The sequence below is a fragment of the Esox lucius genome, chromosome 8 (genome assembly GCF_011004845.1).
Source record: "Esox lucius isolate fEsoLuc1 chromosome 8, fEsoLuc1.pri, whole genome shotgun sequence".
NCBI lineage: Eukaryota > Metazoa > Chordata > Actinopteri > Esociformes > Esocidae > Esox > Esox lucius.
In genome coordinates, this window is record NC_047576.1 from 28260663 (window position 1) to 28286663 (window position 26001).

A 26001-nucleotide genomic window follows, 5' to 3' on the forward strand; every position below is an offset into this window, starting at 1 on the left:
AAAACACCCACCAAATTATTACTACTAATTAAAAATGACTCACATGAATGGCAAACTGGCTCACCCACCCACCCACATTAAAGACATGATCCATGTCAAAGCCAGCTTAGAGTGAAAACGTGCTGCGAACCACATTTTAATCAAACACATCCTTTCATCCTTCCCTCACGCCCTCCAATCCATCTGAAACCTCTGATCTTTAATCTCTCCGTTGTCGTGTGGCTGCGTCACTGCATCCAGTGTTGCCATCCCCACCCGGACAGTGACGGACAGGTGTCTAGCTGCTGTGGCAAAGATTGTGTCGCAGAGAAACCCCGCTAAATGGAGGCCCAGCATACAGCCAATCTTACACATACGGAGGTGCTATCGAAACAGCAAAATGGATCCCACTGCCGCCTAGTTGAAACTACATACGCACCAGGCGGAATCCGTCTACAATCCCCTTCAGCCAGCAGCTGGATTCCCGCCACTTCTAACGCAGTGCACATCTATTGGAAAAGTTAAAATAATCTGCCATTGAAAGGAAGACGGGGCTAAAGAGCAAGAAGTAATTGATTTGAAAAATAATTGTAATTCGGTCACTGTCACCGCGGCGAACGCCACAGGAAGGCTACTGACAAAGTTGTCGCATTGATACACCGAAAGTACTACTTAAAGCAACTGAACTACTAAAACGATTCTGGCAGGAAGCTCAGATGTAGCATGAGCTAGCTAGCTATAGCCACTGCACTAGCAGCCAACCTAACAAAAGGAGAACATTTTATGGTGGTCTAACTAGTAGTGTTATGACATTTAATAAGGTCACTTTAAGTAAGTAAGCACTGCAGTAATTGGGTGTTATTAGCATCATAAGGTTTAATTAGCCTAACGGTTTGATTTTGTGTTGTTATAGCAGTCATCCCAGGTAAAGAGTCAGGAGGTAATGGGCCTGAGGTAGGAGAGTATTAGAAAATAGGGCCCTGTCAGCATCATCTGGGATTTCTTAGAGAAGACAGAAAAGGATACTGCAATCTGCAGTGTGTGCAAAACTGATTCAAGTGTATGGCAGGGAAAATAACCAACCCCACAAATATTTGTATATCAATATTTCCTAATGTTTTTACCATTAGTTTGCCAGTGTATAGCATGACAAAAACACATTCTTACTTTCCGCAATGCCCTGGGACCAATAAGGGTGAACTGACTTGCTAAAGGACAGAACTACAGTTTTGTTTTACCTTGGTTTAGATTTGTACTTTTTTATACCAGGCATGAGCTCTAACCACCCTGCTGCTCCAAAATGCATTTAATTAAAATAAAATAATTTTTTATTAATAATCTTACCAAACTGTGAGCAAATTCGTCATTTGATTACAAGTTGTAAACATATATGGAGCCCTCCACGATTACTGAGCAAAAAAGGCTCTGAAAAATGAATTGTTTTTTCAGCTTTACATACTTGAAATATGACAGAAATCTCATATGTATGTTTTGCTCATCTTTACCAATGCTGGAAATAATTACGGACAGCACTGTAAACTGGAGGGTCCCTGTAATAATCTATGTGGTTGGACACGTCTGCCACACGTTTCTAAAACATAGTAGGCAGAGTCGATGCGGGCTGCTCCAAATACTCTGCCTTTCATCTACAAAAACCCCTCAAATCTGACAGCCAACTTTTAAAAAATGTTGAATTTATAAACACAAACAAGGCTGTACAGGAAAATGATTTTGCATTCTAGTTTCTTTTGCGAAGTAACAAAACAATGCCACCTGCATGAGCGCCATTTCTCTAAACGACTGTTAACTGATGACGGTTCTATTCTGCTCATTTTGACAGTTTAAAGAAATCCTCGGCAAGACCATGAAATATAAAATATCATGTCTTTAGTAGGCTGCAGATTTCTGATTTCAGTAATTTGTTGAAAGCGGGACCCAAGTTAAAGGGACTGGGAATCACCTCTTCATCATCCCTTCTTTTCCCTATCCTTCAATCTCTCCATCTACACCTCCCTGCTCAACAGAGGAAGTAGGAAATGATGTCCACAACTGTAGCAACAGGAAATGGAGGCCACTCTGGGGAGAGGAGGAGGTAAGGGAGAGAACGTTCTAGTTAGACAGAAGAGAGATTATCAGTTGGAATGGGCTGGCAGTTTAGATCAGCCCTCTGGCAGGGGCACATGGCTGGCACAACGGGATGGCAAAGCTGCAGGCGGAATCAGAGTTGGCATTGTTTGGGTATTAATAGGGGCAAAATGAAAAGTCTACATTCTAGAACAGTCCAAATCGTATTCTCCCAACTCTACATCATTCCAAAACCCTTTCGGACTTCCTGATTCAGAGCCAATAGTAGTCCCATAATGTCACGTGCGACACAATGACTCAACAAAAGCGAGGCCTACACAGGTTGCCATCCGGGGACACGGAGTTCTCTCTCTATACTCCACATCTCTACCGCCCTTGATCTCACCCTTTCCATCGTAGGTCTGTTTGCCTGTCTAATCTATATGTCATTCTGTCTGATTCACTAATTACCGGTGTTCATCTCCTCATCGTCAAGATGACACACAGTCTCCGCTACGGTCTCATTATCCGTGTCCCTCCACTGCCACTGGTCCTATTTCTCTCACACTTGTTTTCCGACCCGGAACTACTTTTCCCTGCTCTTTTCCTGGTGTGGCTGTTCTCATGCAAACAACTAGGCAGAATGTGAGAGAGCGCTACACAGTGAGATACAGTACAATATAAAGAGACAGGGTCTGATGACATACTGACAGAAACACGTAGGCCTTATAAATCAAACCAAAGTCAGATAATCAGGCACCGCATTCCTACTAACATACATGTAATCGTTCTTTTCCTGCCACGTGATGAAGGCATTTACATTGGGTGCCTCTGGGCTGGTAGGGTTTTGCCACATGCAATAACAGTGTCATTAGCACGATTCTGAAAGAGGTGCTGTCGTGAGTGCAACCGACCATGGACGTTCCCTGTGCCGTGTCTCCCCGCGACAGAGAGAGAATCGTGTCGGCCACTACGACGCGGCAGGCAATTCAGACTGCGGCAGTGTTTTGCCACAGGAAGCTACCCCATCAGACTGGAGTAGGTTTTCCCACTGCAGAGCCGCCTGGAAAATAAACTGTGTCGTTCCACTACCACAGCGTTACACAAGGCCAAGCTTGTGAAACGCTGTCTGACATATCTTAGGACCATTATATAAGGTTTACTTTAGTGGGCTGAGGGAAGGTCTTCACCTCTCTCTGTTTGTGTGTATTTTTGTGCGCCTCAGAAAGAGCAATGATGTGGAAATTAATGTGTGTGCTGTGTGCGTGTCTGTGTGCGTGTGTGTACAAGAGGACAGAGGTGTGAGAGCATAAAAAGGGACAAAAGAAGAATCCTTCATCCAGACCACACTCTTCTCTGACCAGTTCCTGTCCCACTGTCCTCGCCATCTGCAAAAGTTCACATGGGGTCTTTTGGGTCAGAAATGTTGCACCTTAGCCACAAAATGCCTATTCTTCCCTATAATGAACTCTCTCTCTTTTGTAGCCTGTCACTTAATTTGTCCCCGTCCTCTGCTGTTCTTCCCCCCTGGCAGCCATCTCTCCAGCTCTCATGAAGGTGTCTACTCCCGGAGCCGAGTGGAGTGATGCTTCCTCCACAGAAGGCATTTCCTCCCAGCCTGCCAGAAGCCCTGACATTATTCACTACTGCTTCCTTGCTACAGCAGCTCCTATATGCAGCCCCTCAACAACTCCTGGCCACCAACAAAAGAGAACACCAAGGTCCTTCCCAATCACACAGGAGAATAGTAAATCACTCACAACGCTCTGCTAATTGAAAACCAAGCTAGATTAAATGACTACTGTTTTCGTGGTTTTTCTGGCTACAATGACAGTGTTTATGCAGCGATTTATGGCCGTGTAAGCTCCATTTTACAGTTCATGTGAATTTATTTCACGGTTCAGGTGGCTCAGTGATAGCTAGCGCGCAGGGTTGGTGCTGTAGCTGAGGTGAGTGCATACAAAAGTCACCAGAGAGGGAGAACCCGGGGAACCACAGTACCACCCTCAGCAGCGGGGTCATGTGGTGTAATACTAGGTGGGGCAGAGTGCAGATATAAGACTAGGAACAGGAAACTTGCATTGACAACACCGCTACTCCAACCAGGCGTTGTTGTGCCCTGGTCTCGTACCCATGCCAGGCCCTGGCCGCGGCACAAGCCGGTCGAATAACCCTGTTGCTGTCCGCTCTTTAGCTCGATTAAAAACAGCCAAGACGTACTACTGGCCCCATCCACCTCTTCTTGGAAATGGCATAAGGTTACCCGGGGCTAACACTCTCAGGAATGGCCGGCGCCCCCCTCTGGGCTCTTATTCCTAGAGCAACAATGTCCTAAGGGCACCTGAAGATCTGCCCGCACAGTTAACTGTTGAGTCCCTGCCTATCAATCGTAACCTGATTTAATACCATCAAAACACTTGTTCCTCTTCAACAATACCTACCATTACAATCCATCCACTTCTTCCAGTGTTTCCCAGACCTGTCCTCAACAAATGGTCAGACTTATTTGATCTATTTGGGTGCTAGAATGCCTGATTTAACATGGCCAAAATGTCATGTGAGACTGGCCATGGTCTGTAAATTTGCTAATACAGATTAGGACTGTAGCCCTGGATGATTCCTCTGTTGTGATTGGCCTACAAATTGATGGTTTCCATAACAGTGTCATTACATTTCGGGTCTTCTTGGCAGTGGCACTTTAAACAGCACTGCTAACAGGGATTAATGTACGCTTTTACACCTGACAGTTGGTAATCCAGCGTCACACAGCCATGCTAAGCCATCACAAGCCATGCTAATGGAGAGCTATTTAAAGCCATAGCACACTGTGATTCTCATTTCCTTCCTATTCAGCCTCCCACCCCAACCAGTACCTAACATTACCTACCACCTAACCCCAACCAGTACCAAACATTACCTGACACCTAACCCCAACCAGTACCAAACATTACCTACCACCTAACCCCAACCAGTACCTAACATTACCTACCACCTAACCCTAACCAGTACCTAACATTACCTACCACCTAACCCCAACCAGTACCAAACATTACCTGACACCTAACCCCAACCACTATAAAACATTACCTGACACCTAACCCCAACCAGTACCAAACATTACCTGACACCTAACCCCAACCACTATAAAACATTACCTGACACCTAACCCCAACCAGTACCAAACATTACCTGACACCTAACCCCAACCACTATAAAACATTACCTGACACCTAACCCCAACCAGTACCAAACATTACCTACCACCTAACCCCAACCACTACCAAACATTACCTGACACCTAACCCCAACCACTATAAAACATTACCTGACACCTAACCCCAACCAGTACCAAACATTACCTGACAACTAACCCCAACCAGTACCAAACATTACCTGACACCTAACCCCAACCAGTACCAAACATTACCTGACACCTAACCCCAACCAGTACCAAACATTACCTACCACCTAACCCCAACCAGTACCAAACATTACCTGACACCTAACCCCAACCACTATAAAACATTACCTGACACCTAACCCCAACCAGTACCAAATACCTAACCCCAATCACTATGTTAACCAACACCTCACCTCCAATCCCAACCACTAGGCCTACCTAACATTACCAAACATCTGTGACCTGAGCACAGAAACCTTTTGCTGGAGTGAAGTGGATCTCTAACTCGTTAACAGCATAATCTCTCTACTCGGCCAAAAATATGCTAAATGGACAGCTAGCATGCCGTTACAAAACAATGAATAACCTCACAATGTGTAGCTCTGATACAAAAGGTTAGGATGGACTAATTAATCACTGAGAGCTGTAGGGGGATAGTAGTTGATAACATTTAGCTTACTTACTGATTTTACACATCATCAGTGACTATCAACAAAGTGGGGAAATGAAGAGTGTTTACCAAGAGTAACACCATGATACAATGATTAAGACATGGGATAGATGTACAGGCTTGATATCACACACACCTACTGCTTTGATGTTTAATGCATGTCTACACATTTGAATGTGGACACTGTCAGAACCAGTATGAAGGAGGGTATGAAGGTCCGGGTCATTGACATCAGAAAGATCGAGGTTCTCCCAAAGCCTGTGTCGCAGGTGTTCAACCCGACGCAACAGTGCCACGAGCCAATCACTGCTCTGCACCGTCCTGTCCTCTAAAAATGGCGGAACTCTGACGGAGAAGCCATAGAAATGGATGGAAAGGGAAATGTTCCTCAGAACACAGAATGTGAACTGGGGATACCCATTCTAGTCCTTCTATTTCTACGACTGAAGTCAAGCCGACAACCAGTGACTGGCTCCCGGGGACGACAGCGTGCATAGACAGGTTCCCCGCTGTCCAAACATACGTGGATGATCAGAGCCAGAGCAGCCCATTGTTAACAACATGTTTCTACCATAGAAAGGAACACTTCGACGGATCAAAGCTGGTACATTTCTCCACAACACATTTATGGACAGCAAGCTGCCTTCATCAGGGTTTCGGCACTGCTGAGGTATGAAGAGCGTTGGTGCTGTGAGAGTGACAGGCGGCCTGGTATAAGTATCCACATTAACCAACACACTGGGGCAACTAGGCCTGAATGATGCCATTAGTTATGCTACGGTAATTCATTCCAGTTAACGGCCTGGACTGACAGTCTGTGGACAGACAATGAACATTAACCTATCGGGCGTAAAACCCGCCAGATTAATAGCAGTTGGTCAGAACAGCGATGCCTTTCCGAGAGATACGCTGCAGCATAATAGATTACAGATCTGTATTCCGGTCCTGTACATCGTGGATTACGGAGATGAGATTCAAAATGGAGCAGGCAGATTAAACGTGTTAGGTGAATCCTGTCGTTTATGGGACGCATCGGAAAGCGCTCCCGTTCTCTCTCCAGCGCTGCAGACCGACGATGTAATCAACACATGAAAGGCCAAAACTAAATCTAATAACCAAGAATGTCATATCTGTTTTCCCGGGTGGTGCTGACGGTGACAGATCAATCTGTCCACGGGGGGGGGGGGGGGGCACGTAAACCAAAGAAAGCTACCTCCGGTTAAAAATGGCCTCGGGACACAAGCGGCGAGCGGCCGCGCAGATACCGGCCACAGCAGGGACACGCCGCGCGGACCTCTGTATTACAGAGACAATACGCAGCCACCTCGGCACATAAGCCCTTTCTGCAGGATAAATCCAAATAATCCTTCAGGGTGGGAACGAGGGAAGGGGGAGGGCAGAAACACACGGTGTTCAATTAGTTCGGCCATTGTGTTGGCATTGTAGACAGAGACATTCTCCACCGCGGCTGTGCCCTTCCAACCGAATGACGTGCAAGATCACCGGAATGCGTGCACCCGAAATAGAAGGGCATCTTATGACATTTGAAACCACCACACACACACACACACACACCCATACACACACACACACACACACAAACACACACAGCTAGCAGGTGAGGCGAGACTGTGGAGAAGGCAGGCGAATACAGATTACATTTGAATGCGTCTTACCTTCCATCATGACTGCAGATTTGCATTCCTCTATCTCCAAAGAGCCTGGGAAGAAAGCAGGGGAGAGAGAAGCCCTGGGTTACCAGATGATACAGCAAGACTAGAGCACGCAGCCTAAAGGAGGCTAACGCTACAGCTAACCAACAGCTTCCAACACCCCCACACGTCCTCTGTCAACTGGCCCAGGGAACAAGCACCGTGACTGGGCGGGGAGGGGAGGGGGCTGGCTGGCCTCGGTGCCGATCGGTGGCCCAAGAGAGACTGGGGCTTAGGCCATGGATGCTGCTACCGCCGTTACTGTGCCTCTAACCTACACAATCACTCGAGGATGCTGAGAGGAGGAGCTAGTCAGAAAAAAAAGAGAAGGAGAGGGGGCGGGAGAAGGAGAGGGAGGGAGGTGGGGAGGGAGGGAGGTAGCCTGGCTGAGTTCACAGCTGCTCTCAGCCAATACCCAAGGTTCTCGTCAGTCACATGGCATTCAGCTGGCATCCCAAAAGCCGGGCTGTAAAAAAACGACAAACCTCCCTCCATCCCAGGCTCGCACATGCATCTGTACACACACACACACACACACACACACATTTGTATGGCTATCCTCATGGGGACCAGAAAATAGAAATTGCATGCTCCCTTGCCCAAATCTTAACCCTAACCCTGGTTCTTTCCTTTTAAACCTAACCTAACCCTAACCTCAATAAAGTAACATTTATGCCTAAACTTTACCTAGATGTAATGCCTAACCTTAACCCTAAACTTAACCAACAACGCCTGGACCTTAAAGAAACCCCAATTCTAACTCTAAAATGAATTATAAGTTTGACACACACACACATACCTACCTGTCAGAGACCGCCCACAGGCAATCTTAAAGCATTGGGGAGGACATGCCCCGAGACACACTGCGCTGCCAGCCCTACCGCGTGGCGCTGCGGCGTGTGGACCCAGCCAGGTGATGAAGAAGATCTATTGCTACCCTGCTGACAAAATCACGAGCAGGTTAAAGTGAACTGACAGCCAGTGCAGAGAGCACGCAGTCACGCGCCCACATCCTGGTAACGAGACATGTAGATTCCCACCCTGCAGGTGTGTTCCTCGTTCAGTGGACTGACTACCATTTGAACTGTCTACCTTCACATGGCTCTTCCTCCTGTCTGGGTCTGTGTTTCCCTTTCCTAAAACTGTAGAACCCTATTAGCTCTGCCTGCTGGCTCAGTATGCCGGCTCTCTCTGCTTTCTCTCTCTCTGCCCCTCCCTCCCTCTCTCCCCCACCCCGCTGCCAGTGCCAGTGGGGATAACGGTCAATCACTGTGACGTCAGGGGGACCAACGCTTGTGTACAGCTGCCTCTCTGGTCTAGGCCCCGCCCAACAGTGGGAGGAGTCATGGTCTGCTACTGTTTCGGCTACTAAGGCTGATACCCTGACTGGCCCCCAGAGGGAGGGAGGGAGGCCAACTGTCAGCCTGCCTCCGGTGATAGAAGAGGAACGGATGGAGAGCACGGGGGAGGGAACTGTGTGTTTGTGGGCATCAAGGCTAGGGATTCATTTTCCACGAGGGGGTGGGTGGATGGGAGCCAAAGGCTAAGGGATGACCACTAATGGAACTAAGACAAAGAGGGAAAAGGGGCAGGAAGAGAGAGAGACGGCCAGAGATACAGATGAGGGAGACATGTATACCACTGGGGAGCGAACACTCAGCATGACATGACAGACTGACAATTGGCTTAGTACTGCTAAGGCCCCCTCCACCACTACAACAACAAACAACAGCCATGAAGCCCTGACAGAGCTAGCCTGGAGTTACAAATCTAACACAACAAATGATAAGTTGAATATACTATGAAGCGTTTATGCTGAACAGGTTTCTCGCACAGTGTAATAAAAACATGCAGCCTTTTGTTCGTGTCTCTATCGCACTGTACATCAAGTCAGGTCAGTCATTTTGTGCACGATGCCGTCTCTGTTTTCCCCGTCTGTCTCTTCCTGTCTGGCTCCTTTCTCCCCCTGTCCCACCTCATTAAACCATGGCATGCTCCCTCCCTCCCTCATCCCCCTTCCTCCCCCTTGTTCTGTGTACTTAACACCCAGCAGATGCTTCCTGAAGAGTCCCCTCCCTGCTCCCGGCTTTATCCCGTCCTCCCCTCCCAGCCAATACCCCCACTCCCACTCCCACTACCCCCTAACCCTCTCTCCTCCACTGCCCCAGAGTCCTCAGAGGAGATTTAGCCACCAGCTGGTGATCACTGAAGAAGGACGTTTTTGCTAAATACTGACTCAAGGTTTTTTTAACAAGCTACCATTCGGTAAGCGAAACCTGGATATTTACTGTATTACCAGCAAATTACACTGCCCAATGCCTCACACAGCCTCAGACATCGCACAGCCTCAGACGTCACACAGCCTCAGACGTCATTACACTGCCCAATGCCTCACACAGCCTCAGACATCGCACAGCCTCAGACGTCACACAGCCTAATGCTTCACACAGCCTCAGACGTTGCACTGCCTCAGACGTCGCACTGCCTCAGACATCGCACAGCCTCAGACATCGCACAGCCTTATGCTTCACACAGCCTCAGACGTTGCACTGCCTCAGACGTCGCACTGCCTCAGACGTCGCACTGCCTCAGACGTCGCACTGCCTCAGACGTCGCATAGCCTAATGCTTTGCACTGTCTCAGACGCCGCACTGCTTAATGCCTCACATAGCCTCCGACATCGCACAGCCTCCGACGTCGCACAGCCTCAGATGTCGCACAGCCTAATGATTCACACAGCCTCAGACGTCGCACTGCCTCAGACGGCGCACTGCCTCAGACGGCGCACTGCCTCAGACGGCGCACTGCCTCAGACGGCGCACTGCTTAATGCCTCACACAGCCTCAGACGTCGCACTGCCTAATGCTTCGCACAGCCTCAGAGGTCGCACGGCCTCAGACGACGCATAGCCACAGACGACGCACAGCCACAGACGACGCACAGCCACAGATGGGCGACGTCTCTCAGCTCTAACACATTAATTAACCTATTGTAATAAACCTAATGTGACCGAAATTTAAAACATTGATGAAGCAGGATTCAAGCGCTGGACTGGAAATTGTTCCAATTATTATACTTTAATATCTGAATGGCTTCCATTGGAGGTGGCTATTTTTTAAAACATAGCCGGACAATGTTTGTAATTCGGTCAAAGAAGTATCTTTTAAGTATTTGTGCCCAGGTACAAGTGTTTTTATTTATTTAGAAGTGGTCGGTTATCTAAAGAGATCAATTGTTTTTCTCAAATAATATGCATAACATATATGCAGTCTTACAAAGGAAGCGGTCTGAAAAGCAGGGGCAGGATGTGATGGCCCAAGTCAACCAGAAAATCCCGTTTCTAGCCAGAAAAGCACATTTGCTCAATATGGCTAACTATAAAATACTGTCATTAGTCCAACGGCACCATGAAAATGCTTGCACTTCATAGTACAGCAGCTCTCCAAAGACCATTAAGACCAAACTACACAAAATAAAATGGTAAAGGTTATACTGAACTGAAGGCCTCGTTTTCATGTTGGCCCTTCTCAATTATTTCAGTGGTTAATGGTTGATAAAATGGTAACTCAGCTAATGCTGGAATTGGCCCATAAAACACATTATGGCTCAGTCCCCCAGTATTTTAAAAGCTATTTTACTATAGTAAGTTATTCTGATGCCACCAGAGGCAGTGCTGCTGACTTGGCACCATACCTTTGTTAGTTCTACTGTTTAGAACACATTATTATAGGAAGCTATGGTAGAATGGAATACGCTCGCTGCTGCAGCTATAAAAATGATTGCTGTCAAGCATAGTTTTAAACACTCCAAGAGTGGTGTGGTTAATAATGAAAATGCCAAGCACCAGTGAAGGGATTTTCAAGGTGTTGAGCTCCTGTACTTTTTGACCGCTGCCCTTGTATTCAATATGAACCACAGAGTATTCAGAATACTATTATTGTAAATAGTTGACAGTGTTCATCTATAAAATAATTCAAGGAAACTACATGAGAAACTGTTTTAGTTTGGGAAAGCTGTTGAGCTTTTTTAACATGTATTTTACCAAAAATGGAATCCTTACGACTGCACTTTTTTTTTTTTTTTTGAAGTACTACTAAACATTTTGAGGACAAAAAACACAAAACAAAAAAACAAAACACTAATGTCCCAGTTTGTTAAAGGCCCACACTTCTATGGAAAAGAGAAATTGTTCAATATTTACTTCATGAATAAATTACAGGATTTCTATGGCCTTCCTATGGTCTAGGCTCTAAACAGGACATTATGTTGTGCTCCTATAATCCCAAATACTGCAGTGTACCAACCCATAATGTCAAAAAAGAGACCTTTGGACACTAGCCATATTTTGGGAGGGGGACACATTTATTAATGTCCCAGATGAGCCCCTAAATGTACATCTCCAAATCATTAAGAAAATGACTTTCAGGGACGAAGTCAGACTTTAAATACTCTACCCGTCTATTGACTGGGTTGTTGGTGGATATGTTAACCCTTTAATGTAATTCATGATGATTTCTGAAAGGGAAAACAATAGAACATGATTGTGTACCTTTCAGCATCATGTTTGAATACAGCATTTACATATCCCCCATGAAAAATATGATGGGCCTTCCTATGAATTCTAAAACACTGTCTTGGACTAGCTACCTAAATATGACGTGCCTGTCCAACTATGCCACCTTTTATTTGGAAACTAGGGCATGCATATTTTTGGGTATATTTGGTTTGTACCCAGTGTTTGTACCCAGGCCCCTGATTTATCAATGAAAATGTTTTGCATGAGACAACTGATGAATCCCAATAATTTGTTGAGCATGGAAATTCTGCAATTTCTATTTAAGCTAGAAATGTGAGGGTGTTCTATGAATGGTTAATAAATGAGGCCCCTAAAATGGAGACAAGGACCCCTGCATTAGACCGATAATGGTACCTTCCATTCCATTCCCATCAGTAGCAAAAGTGTAAACAACTTCAAGCAGTACACTTCAATAGCCAGTAGAAGGAGCACAGTCGGGAGCAAAACTCACAAATGAGTAGATAAAGCAGAGAAAAAGAAAAAAAAAGAAACCGGCTTAGAAGAGAAAATAAGTAGTGCTGATCAAAATGATTAATCGCTTAATCTTCTTTAGTTAATCGTGATTTATTACAATTTTAGAATGTGTTCAAATGTGGCCCTAAATACACACACTGTTCAAAAAGCAGTGCATAATTATAAGGAAATGCTGTGTTTCATTGTAAACTATAGATTGTGGTCGACTTGGAATTAAATAAGTGGAATCACCGTCGTTTTCACTAGAACAGGTTCCATTAGAATATGGCATCACAGACCTTACATTTTTCCCCAAAAGTATCCCAATAACTGGCAGCATCTATTTGTGGCCCATATAAATCCTGCTGGTCTATGATCCCATAGTTCTACCACGTGCTACCATTGTGCTCTTTATCAAGGCACCAAGTGAAAGAACTGCTGTTAGGCTGCGGTGTAAAACACAAATCTTAACCGGAGAGCTGCTGGGTATGCAGGCATTTGATATAACACTGAATCACTCCTAAGTCTTTATTGGTATTGTTCACTGGTGTTTAGGCTGGAGTAGCTTTCCTGAAGGATGATTGGCCACAATCAAATACTTGTGTCTTTATGAAATTCAAAAGCACAAGTTAGGGTATTTGAACAATATGTAAAGGCAGTAAGAAATTTGGGTTGAGATGTTTATTTAGTAGGGAGTTGCTATGACATTAATGCAATAACACTAAATAATGCTAACTTACCATGCTAAAAGCAAGGTGTTAACAGGTTAACATTGAAAGCCCGATAAATAAGCTTAGAGAGATGTTTAGAGAAAAAAGCAGAGAGAATGCTTCTAGGTTAGGTGTTTTTCACAAGGTCGGGTCACACAAATGTCCTAGCTGCCATAGGTCCTAATTAATATAGCATTCATAAGCGAAGCAAAATAAAAAACGTAATTGCAAACCCAGACTGTTCAAACCCCTCTTGCTAACATAGATCAAATTTGCAGTTGTAACGCTAATTTCCTGTAATTCTTCTACACTCACCTTAAGGATTTTCTTGGCACACTTTAGGCCCCTTAGTGCCAATTGGGCATCGTTTAAATGCCACAGCCTACCTGAGCATTGTTTCTGACCATGTCCATCCCTTTATGACCACCATGTACCCATCCTCTGATGGCTACTTCCAGCAGGATAATGCACCATGTCACAAAGCTCGAATAATTTCAAATTGGTTTCTTGAACATGACAATGAGTTCACTGTACTGAAATGGCCCCCACAGTCACCAGATCTCAGCCCAATAGAGCATCTTTGGGATGTGGTGGAACGGGAGCTTCGTGCCCTGGATGTGCATCCCACAAATCTCCATCAACTGCAAGATGCTATCCTATCAATATGGGCCAACATTTCTAAAGAATGCTTTCAGCACCTTGTTGAATCAATGCCACGTAGAATTAAGGCAGTTCTGAAGGCAAAAGGGGGTCAAACACAGTATTATTATGGTGTTCCTAATAATCCTTTAGGTGAGTGTATTTGCTGTCTCAAAAGGTCAAAACCACATTACATATTTTTGTCAGACCCCGCTGTCCTTACTGAGCGCCCCCACAGTTCTACACACACACACACATCATTTGATTGCTCGATTCAGTGTCAGCCCCTAGGTGGTGCTGCTCTCTCCTTTCTGTTCCCTGGCTGTGAAACTGTGCTAGCTCCTGACCCATTTCTGCTACACTACAGGATCTGTTGAGGACAGCCACAGATCACCGGGCTCTCTGTGCTATCTATGCCTATCTGCAACACCTCTGCACCAAAAACAGCATGCGCGCACACATTCAAACAGACATACACAAACAGACAACTATGGTACACACACTCACCAGGTAGTGTAGCTTCAATAGAGTAATATAATACTCCCAGGTAGACTGACAGAGAAGACGAACAGACAGGTGAGGAGAGAGAGAGACATGCTCACCTGCAACAATGCGAAACCAGCCGGTACACAGCTCCTCAGCCATCTACAGCACGTCACATATTTGGAGAACAGGCAGATGGAGGGGTGGAAGGACGAAGAGATGAACCCAAAGTGTGGTGGAGAGAGATGGATGTCAGAAAGTCTGTGAGGAGAAAAAAAAAAAGAGGGAGACCAGTCTCATTATGGGAGAATGAGGACGCTTGCGCCTGACTGAGGTTTTAGGCTGAGGACACCCCTGCCCCTGTTCCCCTGACCACACACACCCACACCCCCTTATACACACACCCACACCCTTACACACACCCACACACCCTTATACACACACCCACCCACAGACACACCGTCCTTCCCGTATCCCCATCCTTCAGTGTCTCATCAACCCCTAGTCTCCACATCTCTCCCCCATCGCCCCATCCCTCCCCCTGTCTCCCCATTCCTCCACGTCTTCCCATCCCTCCCCGTTTCCTCATCCCTCACCATCTCCTCATCCCTCCCCATCACCCCATCCCTCCCCCTGTTTCCTCATCCCTCCCCATCACCCCATCCCTCCCCCCGTTTCCTCATCCCTCTCCGTCTCCCCATCCCTCCACGTCTCCCCATCCCTCCCCCTGTTTCCTCATCCCTCCACGTCTCCCCAACCCTCCCCGTCTCCTCATCCCTCCACGTCTCCTCATTCCTCCACGACTCCTCATCCCTCCACGTCTCCTCATCCCTCCACGTCTCCCCATCCCTCCCTGTCTCCCCATCCCAGCCCCTGTTTCCTCATCCCTCCCTGTCTCCTCGTCCCTTCCTGTCTCCTCAACCCCCATCTACTCATCCATGGACTATGATCTAGGAGGGGCTCTACACTGTCCAACCAGCCAATTATGGACCTTATCTGGCCAATGTGTTGCTTGAGAGGGACATGCCTACAAAATGGTATGACATTTGGCCAAATGGGGTGTGGGGGCAATTGCAATTGCTTGTTAAAGCACAACCATCAGGCCCTTCAGTGTGACTTAGTAGCAGAATATCTACGGCATCAACATTCACCTAGACGTATCTGAGATATTACATGTCACGTATTAATGCACAAACATACGCAGGTATAAAGATCCTCAGTCCCCTAACCTATTTCACTGTGAGGTATGTAGACATTTGCACACCCCATCCACAGCCCTCCCTGGATTTCAGAGTGGAGGGACCGCAGAGAAACTTACTGATGAAGAAAATGTGTTGCTGCTGCCCTCTGCTGGTTTTACTGAAAATCTCTCCATCTCCCTGTTCCTCTCTCCCCCCGCTCCTCCTCTCTGTTCCTCTCTCCCCCCACTCCTCATCTCTCTGTTACTCTCTCCTCCCGCTCCTCATCTCTCTGTTACTCTCTCCCCCCGCTCCTCCACTACCTGTTCCTCTCTCCCCCCGCTCCTCATCTCTCTGTTCCTCTCTCCCCCCGCTCCTCCACTACCTGTTCCTCTCTCCCCCCGCTCCTCCACTACCTGTTCCTCTCTCCCCCCGCTCCTCATCTCTCTGTTCCTCTCTCCCCGCGCTCCTCCACTCCCTGTTCCTCTCTCCCCCCACTCCTCTCCCCTGGCTCTGTTTTTTTCTCTTTTTGTGTTTTCAGTTTCTAGTTGACTCTACCGCTTCAGTGCAAAGAAAGATTAACCGGAATTGGTGTCAACATACTATGAATGTAAACCAGTCGCTAACACACAACAAGGCGATACCGTTTATAATAGCTATGGTTCTTTGTCAACATACCAATGAGGTTTAACTAATGGTAAACTGCTGTCACTGACTGAAAAGAAACATGGAGTTGCAGGCATTAATCCTTCTAATCCCCTGCATATACCAACACCTCACATGACAATCTGAAATCATACACTGAGCTGACTGAATAACTGGGATGACAGACACATTTAAATGCATCTAGAAACTCAAAGTAGGGCTGATCTGATAGTCTCCATCAAACGTGCCTATTGCTGGGACTGGATGATGTGTTTTGCTGGCCCTAAATATAAAGCCGTAACTAAAACTTAATTTCTGGCTGGCTTAGTTCACTCCTAATCCCCAAATACTTTGTGATTTATCCTTAGTATTGCCTCGTCTGTCCCTGAGCAGTGTAAAACATGTATTTTATATATAGCAGAGCAGACCGTTCTGCTGCAAGGTCCACTCGTCGCAGGGGGTCCATTTCCCTCCTCCACATTTAGCAGAGCAACAGCCTGTCCTGGACGTTTTACAGAAATGATCCTGAATGTTCTAAAGTAGGCCAAGTTCATGATACAGTGCCGCAGTTCTTAAGTGACAGGTATTCCTCTCACCGGTTTAAACTAGGTGGGGATTTTCCATTTCAAATGCAGTAGAAATGGAAGAAACAAAATTGGCCGCCAAGACTCTGTCTTTCCCATCTTTCTTTCTGTTGCTCTCTCTCTGTCACTTGCTCTGTCACTCTTTCTCTGTTATTCTCTCACTCATTTTCTGTGACCTACTTTGACTATCTTCTTTAGACAATAAATTACATCAGCAGAGGGCAGTATTGCACTTGGCACACAGTTGTGTATCATTCCTCTCAGGATCCCCTCACAGCCCTTGTCAAAAACAACAGCAGTTTTTACCACTAACCCAGAAACAAATGGAGTCTCTATCTAGACGACAATAAGCGGGGGAAATGTTTCATATAATTTTTCTGGTTATCTACTTCAATCAATTAAATGTATTTATAAAGCCCTTTTTACAACAGCAGTTGTCACAAAGTGCTTTTACAGAAACAAAGTGCTTTTACTTGAAAGAAGATGGAAGACTATTAGTCTGAAGTGATGTGCAACAATAAAAAATGGAGACCACAGTGGTGAGGGTCAGCGGCAGTCAACCGGACAGCTAAGAATGTCACGTGGTATCGAGCTAATGCTGAGCTAACACTAACTGACATCAGGAGAGAACAGTGAGGGTTTTTGGTCCGGCACTCTAAAAGAGGCCACATGTCTCTAACCTCATACAGCAGAGCCAGACTCACCTCATCAAATGAACACTGTGTTCTGGTGTTCATAGACAGTAGAACACCAGAACACTGTGTTTCATGGTCAGGAGACCACCAGAACACTGTGTTTCATGGTCAGGAGACCACCAGAACACTGTGTTTCACAGTCAGTAGACCACCAGAACACTGTGTTTCACAGTCAGTAGACCACCAGAACACTGTGTTTCACGGTCAGTAGACCACCAGAACACTGTGTTTCATGGTCAGTAGACCACCAGAACACTGTGTTTCATGGTCAGTAGACCACCAGAAGTGTGTTTAATGGTCAGTAGACCACCAGAACCAGTCAGTAGACAGTAACATTAATATCTAATTATCGGCTTAGACATACAATAACAGAACCTGAAAAATAAATGCATCTCATTGATATACTATTTTGGTGTGCTCTCCTGGGGCATCCCTTCTCAATACAGCGGTGGGTAACAGGATCAATACAGCTGCAGCTGGGTTGTAAGGATGAGTCTGTCTGGGGTGGCTCTACAGCAGGTAATGTCAAATTGCAGTACCGTATCTGATGAGGTCCCATTAAAGGCAGTGTGTCCAAGTCTCAGAGTCAAGATAGGAGCTCTACAGACGGAGCTGAACACCACCAGCAGGCAGACTAAACAGACCAATCAAATTTCAGCAACCAACAAGGAAATGGACACTAATTACCCTGTAAGGCCCGGATACCCCCACCCTAGCTCGCCTGTCGCTCTTCAGCTATGTCTGGGTGTCGTTAGGTCATTGTGGGCCATATAAACGGAGGACATGGCTGGCCGGGTGGCACGTAGGAACACCAGCAACAATAACCACCGCCCAGTTAAGTGGCTGGCTGGCCCTGGCCTAGCCGGCTGGGTGCATTATGTTTCAGTGTGAAGACGATTCTGCCATATCGGCATCCATCATCACCAGGGTTGGCTGAGAGGGGTGAAGGGGGCTGCGGTCAACCCGGAAACCTGCAGGAAAAGCCAAGCGGCTGTCGGTCAGAATGGAGACTAAGTTCACAAACACAACTTGATCAAGGGGAGCAACGGGAGTGGAGGGCTGACTTCCCTATCAGAGCAGCAGGAGAGTGACTATTCACTGGGGACATGGGAGATTTCTGTTCCTGGTCAGAAACAAATTAAGGATCAGTTCTGGATGTAATGGGGGCTTGTAATCTATAATCTGGAAAAACCCCTGCCCTTATGACGACAGCACTAACAGCACATTGCCCTGGCCATCTCCTACTAAGGCCCTAGCTAAATGAATGAATTTTCACTGAGACCAGTAGACAAGTTTAGTTCAGTTCACTCAGTTCACCCTCCCGCTTGTTCTCTTACTGATGCAAAGCACACAAACTGGAAAAGATGAGTTCATCGCCTGTGTTTGTGTGTGTGCGTGTGTGTGTGTGTGTGTGTGTGAGCCTGGGGTAATGAGGTGATGTCAACACCAAACCAATATATTCCTCTCAGAACCTATTAGCACATTCACAGGGGACGGGTTTGAATAAACACAAAGCACTACTCACTCATATCAGATTCCATCTATAAACATACTCATACACTCACACTGCCCGCTCAAACCAGCTTGTTTCTTCAAACCCCCAGGACTGCCAGGCTGGATGGGAGTCATCTATTGACACCGTTTAAAACGAGATTCAAAAGCACAAAAAGAATGGAATTATACGGGGAAAGACTACCGTATTTTTCAGGCATAGCAGGTCATCACTAGGCAAAAAGTAGAAAGAAAGAACAGCTCTAAGCATAAAGAAATCATCAAGGGAATGGTTTTACAGAAAGGATCCATAATGTTAAGGCTTTAAAAAACATTAATCTGTCCCTCTCCTTCTGTTTCTTGATCTGAATAGCAACTCACAGATTCACCAGTTAAGTATATGCACTGATGTACCCAGTAGCCTAAAATCCATTTGTAGGCAGTGGGATCCTCCCAGTCAGGAACTATTCTGACCCGGCACCCTTACTTTGTCATGATGACATGTGGAGATATGGAGTCCTAGATTTTCTTTGTCATTTATTTGGATCACTTAAGAATAAGACTGGAGTTTTTAGGAATACAAAAACAAGAAACCAGGCAAGCCTAGTTCAGCTGGACCGCATCAGAACGTATTGATCTCTTTAGATTCAAACCCGGGTTGCCCACGTGAAAGCCTGTGTTGCCTTTCACGTCACCACAGGGCTCTATGTTTGATGGGTGTCAATATATCCTCGTGTCTATAAACAAATCCTCTTTTGCCACAGGCCGTTTTAACAGCTAATTGGCCATTCGTGAACGTTTTTGATACAATACAGTTAAACGCTATTTGGTGCGTCTATGAACTGGTGGAGGTAAACATAGTAAGAAACGTTAGTCCGTTGAACTGTTAGCTTTTGCCACTGGCCGTTTGAATAGCTTATTAGCCAGTAATAGGCTTTACCAGTATCTACTAACATCCTGGAACAGTCATAGGAATTGAGCAATTGCTAGCGAGTCTGCCAAAGCTATTTCATTTCATGGCATAAGAACGTATTTTTTTCTTTCATGGTATAACAACGTACTTTTTTCTTTCATTTGTGAATGACATTGATACAATAACTATCAAGAAAGGTGATGATAACTAACTTTTTCATCAAGTGAAACGACGAAAGATAAAAAAATAAATGTGGTTATTCACAATAGATTCTAACATAGAGCCCTGTGGTGACGTGAAAGGCAACACAGGCTTTCACGTGGGCAACACGGGTTTGAATCTAAAGAGGTCAATACTTTCTGATGCGGTCCAGCTGAACTAGGCTTGCCTGGTTTCTTGTTTTTGTATTCCTAAAAACGTATTCTTAAATGATCCAAATAAATGACAAAGAAAATTCCCAGTCAGGGTTAGGGACCTTTACCCTGGGACGTTTACCATGGGGCACTCCTAGGTGGTTTGTAAAATGTTTGGGGGATTTCTAGGTCAATGAGATTTAGTTCCCTCATAATTAACCACAAAGTGTGCAGGACTGAGATTTTTGCTTGTTAAACAACACACTTAATTACCTCAGAACTACCAAGACCTGAGAAATGAATTTAGTCATGATTTGTTTCATCAAGCCTCCAAGTTATACCGACTGCGTAAAATTTCTGCTTCCCAAAAGACAACAATTCTGGTGGGACGGTCCTTCCTGCCCTGGCATTGTCTCTCCTCCAACCCAGATATTCACTGGGTTCTGCTAGCTAACTAGTTGTCTAACAAACTTTACATTACGCAACATAAAGGCTTGTAATCATGATATGAAGGACTGATTCTTGAAAGTGATCTTACTTGGTGAAATAGAACCATACATTGCATGTTTGAACTAGAGTAGCCACTCTATAACATATTTTAAAGACAATAGTAGCTGAATGGGGATATTCTAACTTCATCAACTCCTTTCATCGGCTGATGTCCTGGTGAAACATGTTCAAGTGCAGATTTAAAAATATTGGGTGACAATTACAGGGAAAACCAACATAAACTGTCTCGGTAAGGAGTTGGGCCACCACCTTGGCATAGATTAGACCCTGGAACTTTAGACTCTGGAACTGTCCTGTAGAGGATGGAACCCCATACTTCCAAAATAAATTCCTTTCATGTGGTGATTTGATGATGGTGGTGGTCTAACACGCCCGTCCAAAATCTGTTGTTCAACTGGTTTGAGATCTGGTGACTGGAACGGTCATAGCAGATGATTCACATACTTATCATAAAGAAACCATTCTGCTACCGCTTGTTCCATATGGATGGGGAATTTGTCATCCTGGTAGACCCAATAATAAACCCTCTTTCAAAGTTAGTTAATCAAGGTCAACTGGGCCTGCTCAGCACTTTTAAACAAGCCACAGAGCATGATAGGATGTTCATTGTTGAATTGTATCATGCCGTACACCTGTACAGAAGCATCTACACTAGTTATGTTCCTCCACTTTATTCAGGTGTTTCCTTTAATTTGTCAACGGTCTGTATTACCTAACCGCATTTGGACAAGTTTTTATCAGAACATTTCTTCTATTGATTTGTGCCTTCCTTCCTGCTAAAAAAAACAGTGGCTGTGGAATATACTGCCTCTTTTGGATAAATTAAGAAGCTAACTAATGAGACCACTAGCTAGCAATCTTTACTTTATAACATAACATTTTTACATTGGCTAACTGACGTCAAAATGGCAATTGAGCCTTGAAAACAAATCCACTGGGAATTAAGTAAACGTATACAGTGCTCTTAAGATGTGGCTACAGTTGTTAAAACGCCAAGTTGACTACAACATTTGCTTGCTAACCATGCTTGATAAACCAGGATTTGTAAGGCTATCTACTGTATCATATATGGGCAAAAACATTTTCATAATTTTTTTTCCAGCTTAAACATAGTAACTTTACTGTTATTCTATCAGTGCACATTTCGAAGAACAAACATAGATAGCTGAGAAAGCATTACTTTCTTAAGTTATTTCTACTGATAAACTTGAGTTAGTGTTTTTGGCAACTAGATAACTGCGAAGGTAGCCTACTCGGCATGTACAACACGTCAATGTTGAGATCTGTTGTAGTAACCTATAGGTGCTTTCCTGGTACAAGGCAAACAAAATGCGAGAGTCCTTCTCTGCAAAATTATAATTTGCCCATTGTAGATTGTGTTAAGTGTACTTTTTTTATAACACAAACATATAATTGCTAACAACAGTAATTAGAAAAATTCAGCAGCTAAGCTATGACGAAATTCACAGTTAGCATACCTTTAAAAATATTCTGAAGGTCATGTGATTGTTACAGCAAAATCCCTAACATTCTTATGGTCCAGAGACTCTAACTGATGTATGTACTAGTTTGTAGCGCTTGTCTGGTACAAATCAGGTGAGTCCCATCGTAGGACTCCGGACTGGAACAATTCAGGTGACTCCCATCGTAGGTCTCTTGACAGTTACTACTCAGGTGAGTGCCATCATAGGCCTTCTGACCTTTGGGGTCAGTCCAATTGTGTGCCTACTGACTGGTGCTTCAATGCGGGCGGACAGTGGGCTTAATTACACTGTGCTCTTTTTTTGGTTCTGTTGTTTGTTTGTTTTTGGTTCTGTGATATGTTGTTTTTTGGTTCTGTGATATGTGTGGTGGGCCTCTGGGGAGTGTGATTAAAGGGCACTCCTACACATACTCCACAGAACACATGGCCGTGCAGCCGGAACATTGCGTTGGTGCTTACCTCCGGCAAAAAACACAGTAAGAGATATTGGAGACGCAGATATTCACACACAGGCACGCACACCCTCTTCCCTGACAGCACCTGTGCCTTCCGTCTTAGTCATCGGTGAGTTCCTTTAGCTGAGATGTGTCATATAATAAAGCACCTCCCCACCTGACAACATACAGAGCCTAAGCTATCCTACAGACGGCTCAACCATCTCTCCCACTTCCTCACATGCCTCTACCTGCCTCTGCCTCATACAGGAGCACCATGGGAGACCCAGGGAAATCAATCCTCTGTGAAATTTACAGACACTGTGAGTCTGAAGAAAGCTTTACAATTTGAGGTTGGGGGTTGTCAGAGAAAGACTTGCAGCCTCTGTAACGTACTGTATTAAACGTTGAAAGACAACTGCCTGAGTGCTGTCGGGCAGGCCCCTAGTATCTACCATATATCCTCCAGAATCAGCCGCTACTTCCTCCGACCAACTAAAGATTATTCATGAGGGATAATTCCGTACATTGTAGAGGGGCAGATGTGTGTGTGCATACATTTGTGTGCATCATCCCTGCCAGTGTTTTCCCTGGTATTCAGAAACTGCTCTAATAACACCATATAGACACGTTTGAACTGGCCCAAGCTCCAACTAGCACACCAAACAAACACACACCCACCACACTCTCCCACAGCCTGGTCAGGGTGTGATGGTGGCTACGTCATATTATTTTACATACAAAGTGCACTTATTTTGTCTTGACCAAAAAGTCCAAAACCACTATATAAGGAACAGCATGGTATTTGTGAAGGCAGCATGGTATTTGTGAAGGCAGCTGGTGTGATAGACAGCATAACACTTTGGAAAATAAAGCCCTAAGTGTGTACAAGTTAGACCACTGTATAAAGGTCAAAGAGTGTTGCTGTAATTCCCCATTTATAACCCACACCGTGTATAAACTGCACCATTACTTTTATATCTTTGTGTGTATACAAACCCAAGTATTAACCGCACTCACATACAGTGGATATAAAAAGTCTACACACCCCTGTAAAAATGCCAGGTTCTTGTGATGTAAAAGAATGAGACAAAGATAAATCATGTCAGAATGTTTTCCACCTTTAATGTGACCTATAACGTGAACAATTCAATTGAAAAACAAACTGAAATATTTGAGGGGGAAAATTTAAAAATAAATACGTACAATAACCTGGTTGCTTAAGTGTGCACACCCTCTTATAACTGGGGATGTGGCTGTGTTCAGAATTAACCAATCTTTTTATATCCACTGTATAAAACATATTTGCCTAGAGAATGACTTGTACAAACCTGATTCCAAAGAAAATGGGACACTGTACAAATTGTGAGTAAAAAAGGAATGGAATAATTTACAAATCTCATAAACTTATATTTAATTCACAACAGAATATAGATAACATATCAAATGTTGAAAGTGAGACATTTTATTATGTCATGCCAAATATTGGCTCATTTTGGATTTCATGAGAGCTACATATTCCAAAAAAGTTGGGACAGGTAGCAATAAGAGGCCGGAAAAGTTAAATGTACAGATAAGGAACAGCTGGAGGACCAATTTGCAACTTATTATGTCAATTGGCAACATGATTGGGTATAAAAAGAGCCTCTCAGAGTGGCAGTGTCTCTCAGAAGTCAAGATGGGCAGAGGATCACCAATTCCCCCAATGCTGCGGCGAAAAATAGTGGAGCAATATCAGAAAGGAGTTTCTCAGAGAAAAACTGCAAAGAGTTTGAAGTTATCACCATCTACAGTGCATAATATCATCCAAAGATTTAGAGAATCTGGAACAATCTCTGTGCGTAAGAATCAAGGCCGGAAAACCATACTGGATGCCTGTGATCTTCGGGCCCTCAGACGGCACTGCATCACATACAGGAATGATACTGTAATGGAAATCACAACATGGGCTCAGGAATACTTCCAGAAAACATTGTCGATGAACACAATCCACCGTGCCATTCGCCGTTGCTGGCTAAAACTCTATAGGTCAAAAAAGAAGCCATATCTAAACAGGATCCAGAAGCGCAGGCGTTTTCTCTGGGCCAAGGATCATTCAAAATGGACTGTGGCAAAGTGGAAAAGTGTTCTGTGGTCAGACTAATCAAAATTTGAAGTTCATTTTGGAAAACTGGGACGCCATGTCATCCGGACTAAAGAGGATAAGGACAACCCAAGTTGTTATCAGCGCTCAGTTCAGAAGCCTGCATCTCTGATGGTATGGGGTTGCATGAGTGCGTGTGGCATGGGCAGCCTACACATCTGGAAAGGCACCATCAATGCTGACAGTTATATCCAAGTTCTAGAACAACATATGCTCCCATCGAGACATCGTCTCTTTCAGGAAAGACCTTCCATTTTCCAACATGACAATGCCAGACCACATACTGCATCAATTACAATGTCATGGCTGCATAGAAGAAGGCCAGCCTGCAGTCCAGATCTTTCACCCATAGAAAACATTTGGCGCATCATAAAGAGGAAGGTGCGACAAAGAATACCTAAGACAGTTGAGCAACTAGAAGCCTGTATTAGACAAGATTGGGACAACATTCCTATTCATAAACTTGAGCAACTTGTCTCCTCAGTCCCCAGACGTTTGCAGTCTGTTATAAAATGAAGAGGGGATGCCACACAGTGGTAAACATGGCCACAGTGGTAAACATGGTCCCAACTTTTTAAAACTTGTTTTTGAAAGCCCTGTAACGCCAATTGTATCATATTTGCTACATGACTTTCTGACACCTCTATGTTGTCAAGCAAACATCTGTGAAAAAGTTAGCCGGTGGACACAGTTACGCCACTTTGTAGCGTAAGGTTGTGTGTGTGTACACGTCACACCACTTTGTAGCGTAAGGTTGTGTGTGTGTACACGTCACACCACTTTGTAGCGTGAGGTTTTGTGTGTGTACACGTCACACCACTTTGTAGCGTGAGGTTTTGTGTGTGTACACGTCACACCACTTTGTAGCGTGAGGTTTTGTGTGTGTACACGTCACACCACTTTGTAGCGTAAGGTTGTGTGTGTGTACACGTCACACCACTTTGTAGCGTAACGTTTTGTGTGTGTACACGTCACACCACTTTGTAGCGTAAGGTTGTGTGTGTGTACACGTCACACCACTTTGTAGCGTAAGGTTGTGTGTGTGTACACGTCACACCACTTTGTAGCGTGAGGTTTTGTGTTTGTACACGTCACACTACTTTGT

At 45.0% G+C, this 26001-nt stretch overlaps 1 protein-coding gene across 13 annotated transcripts in view; it reads right to left on the minus strand.

Moving 5' to 3' along the window:
* Nucleotides 1-26001, minus strand: part of sgip1a (SH3GL interacting endocytic adaptor 1a) — a 98391-nt gene that overhangs the window by 67230 nt on the left and 5160 nt on the right. For 12 of the 13 annotated variants that reach the window (XM_034293681.1, XM_034293684.1, XM_034293683.1 and 9 more), the window contains exons 2-3: nt 14587-14728; nt 7571-7615 (exon numbers count right to left, since the gene is read on the minus strand). In XM_034293681.1, coding sequence (XP_034149572.1) covers nt 7571-7615; nt 14587-14629 — 88 coding nt within the window. In that variant the 5' untranslated portion in view covers nt 14630-14728. Of the gene's footprint in view, nt 1-7570; nt 7616-8409; nt 8531-14586; nt 14729-26001 lie in introns of those variants that run through there. The other variant, XM_034293686.1, reaches the window with a different exon arrangement.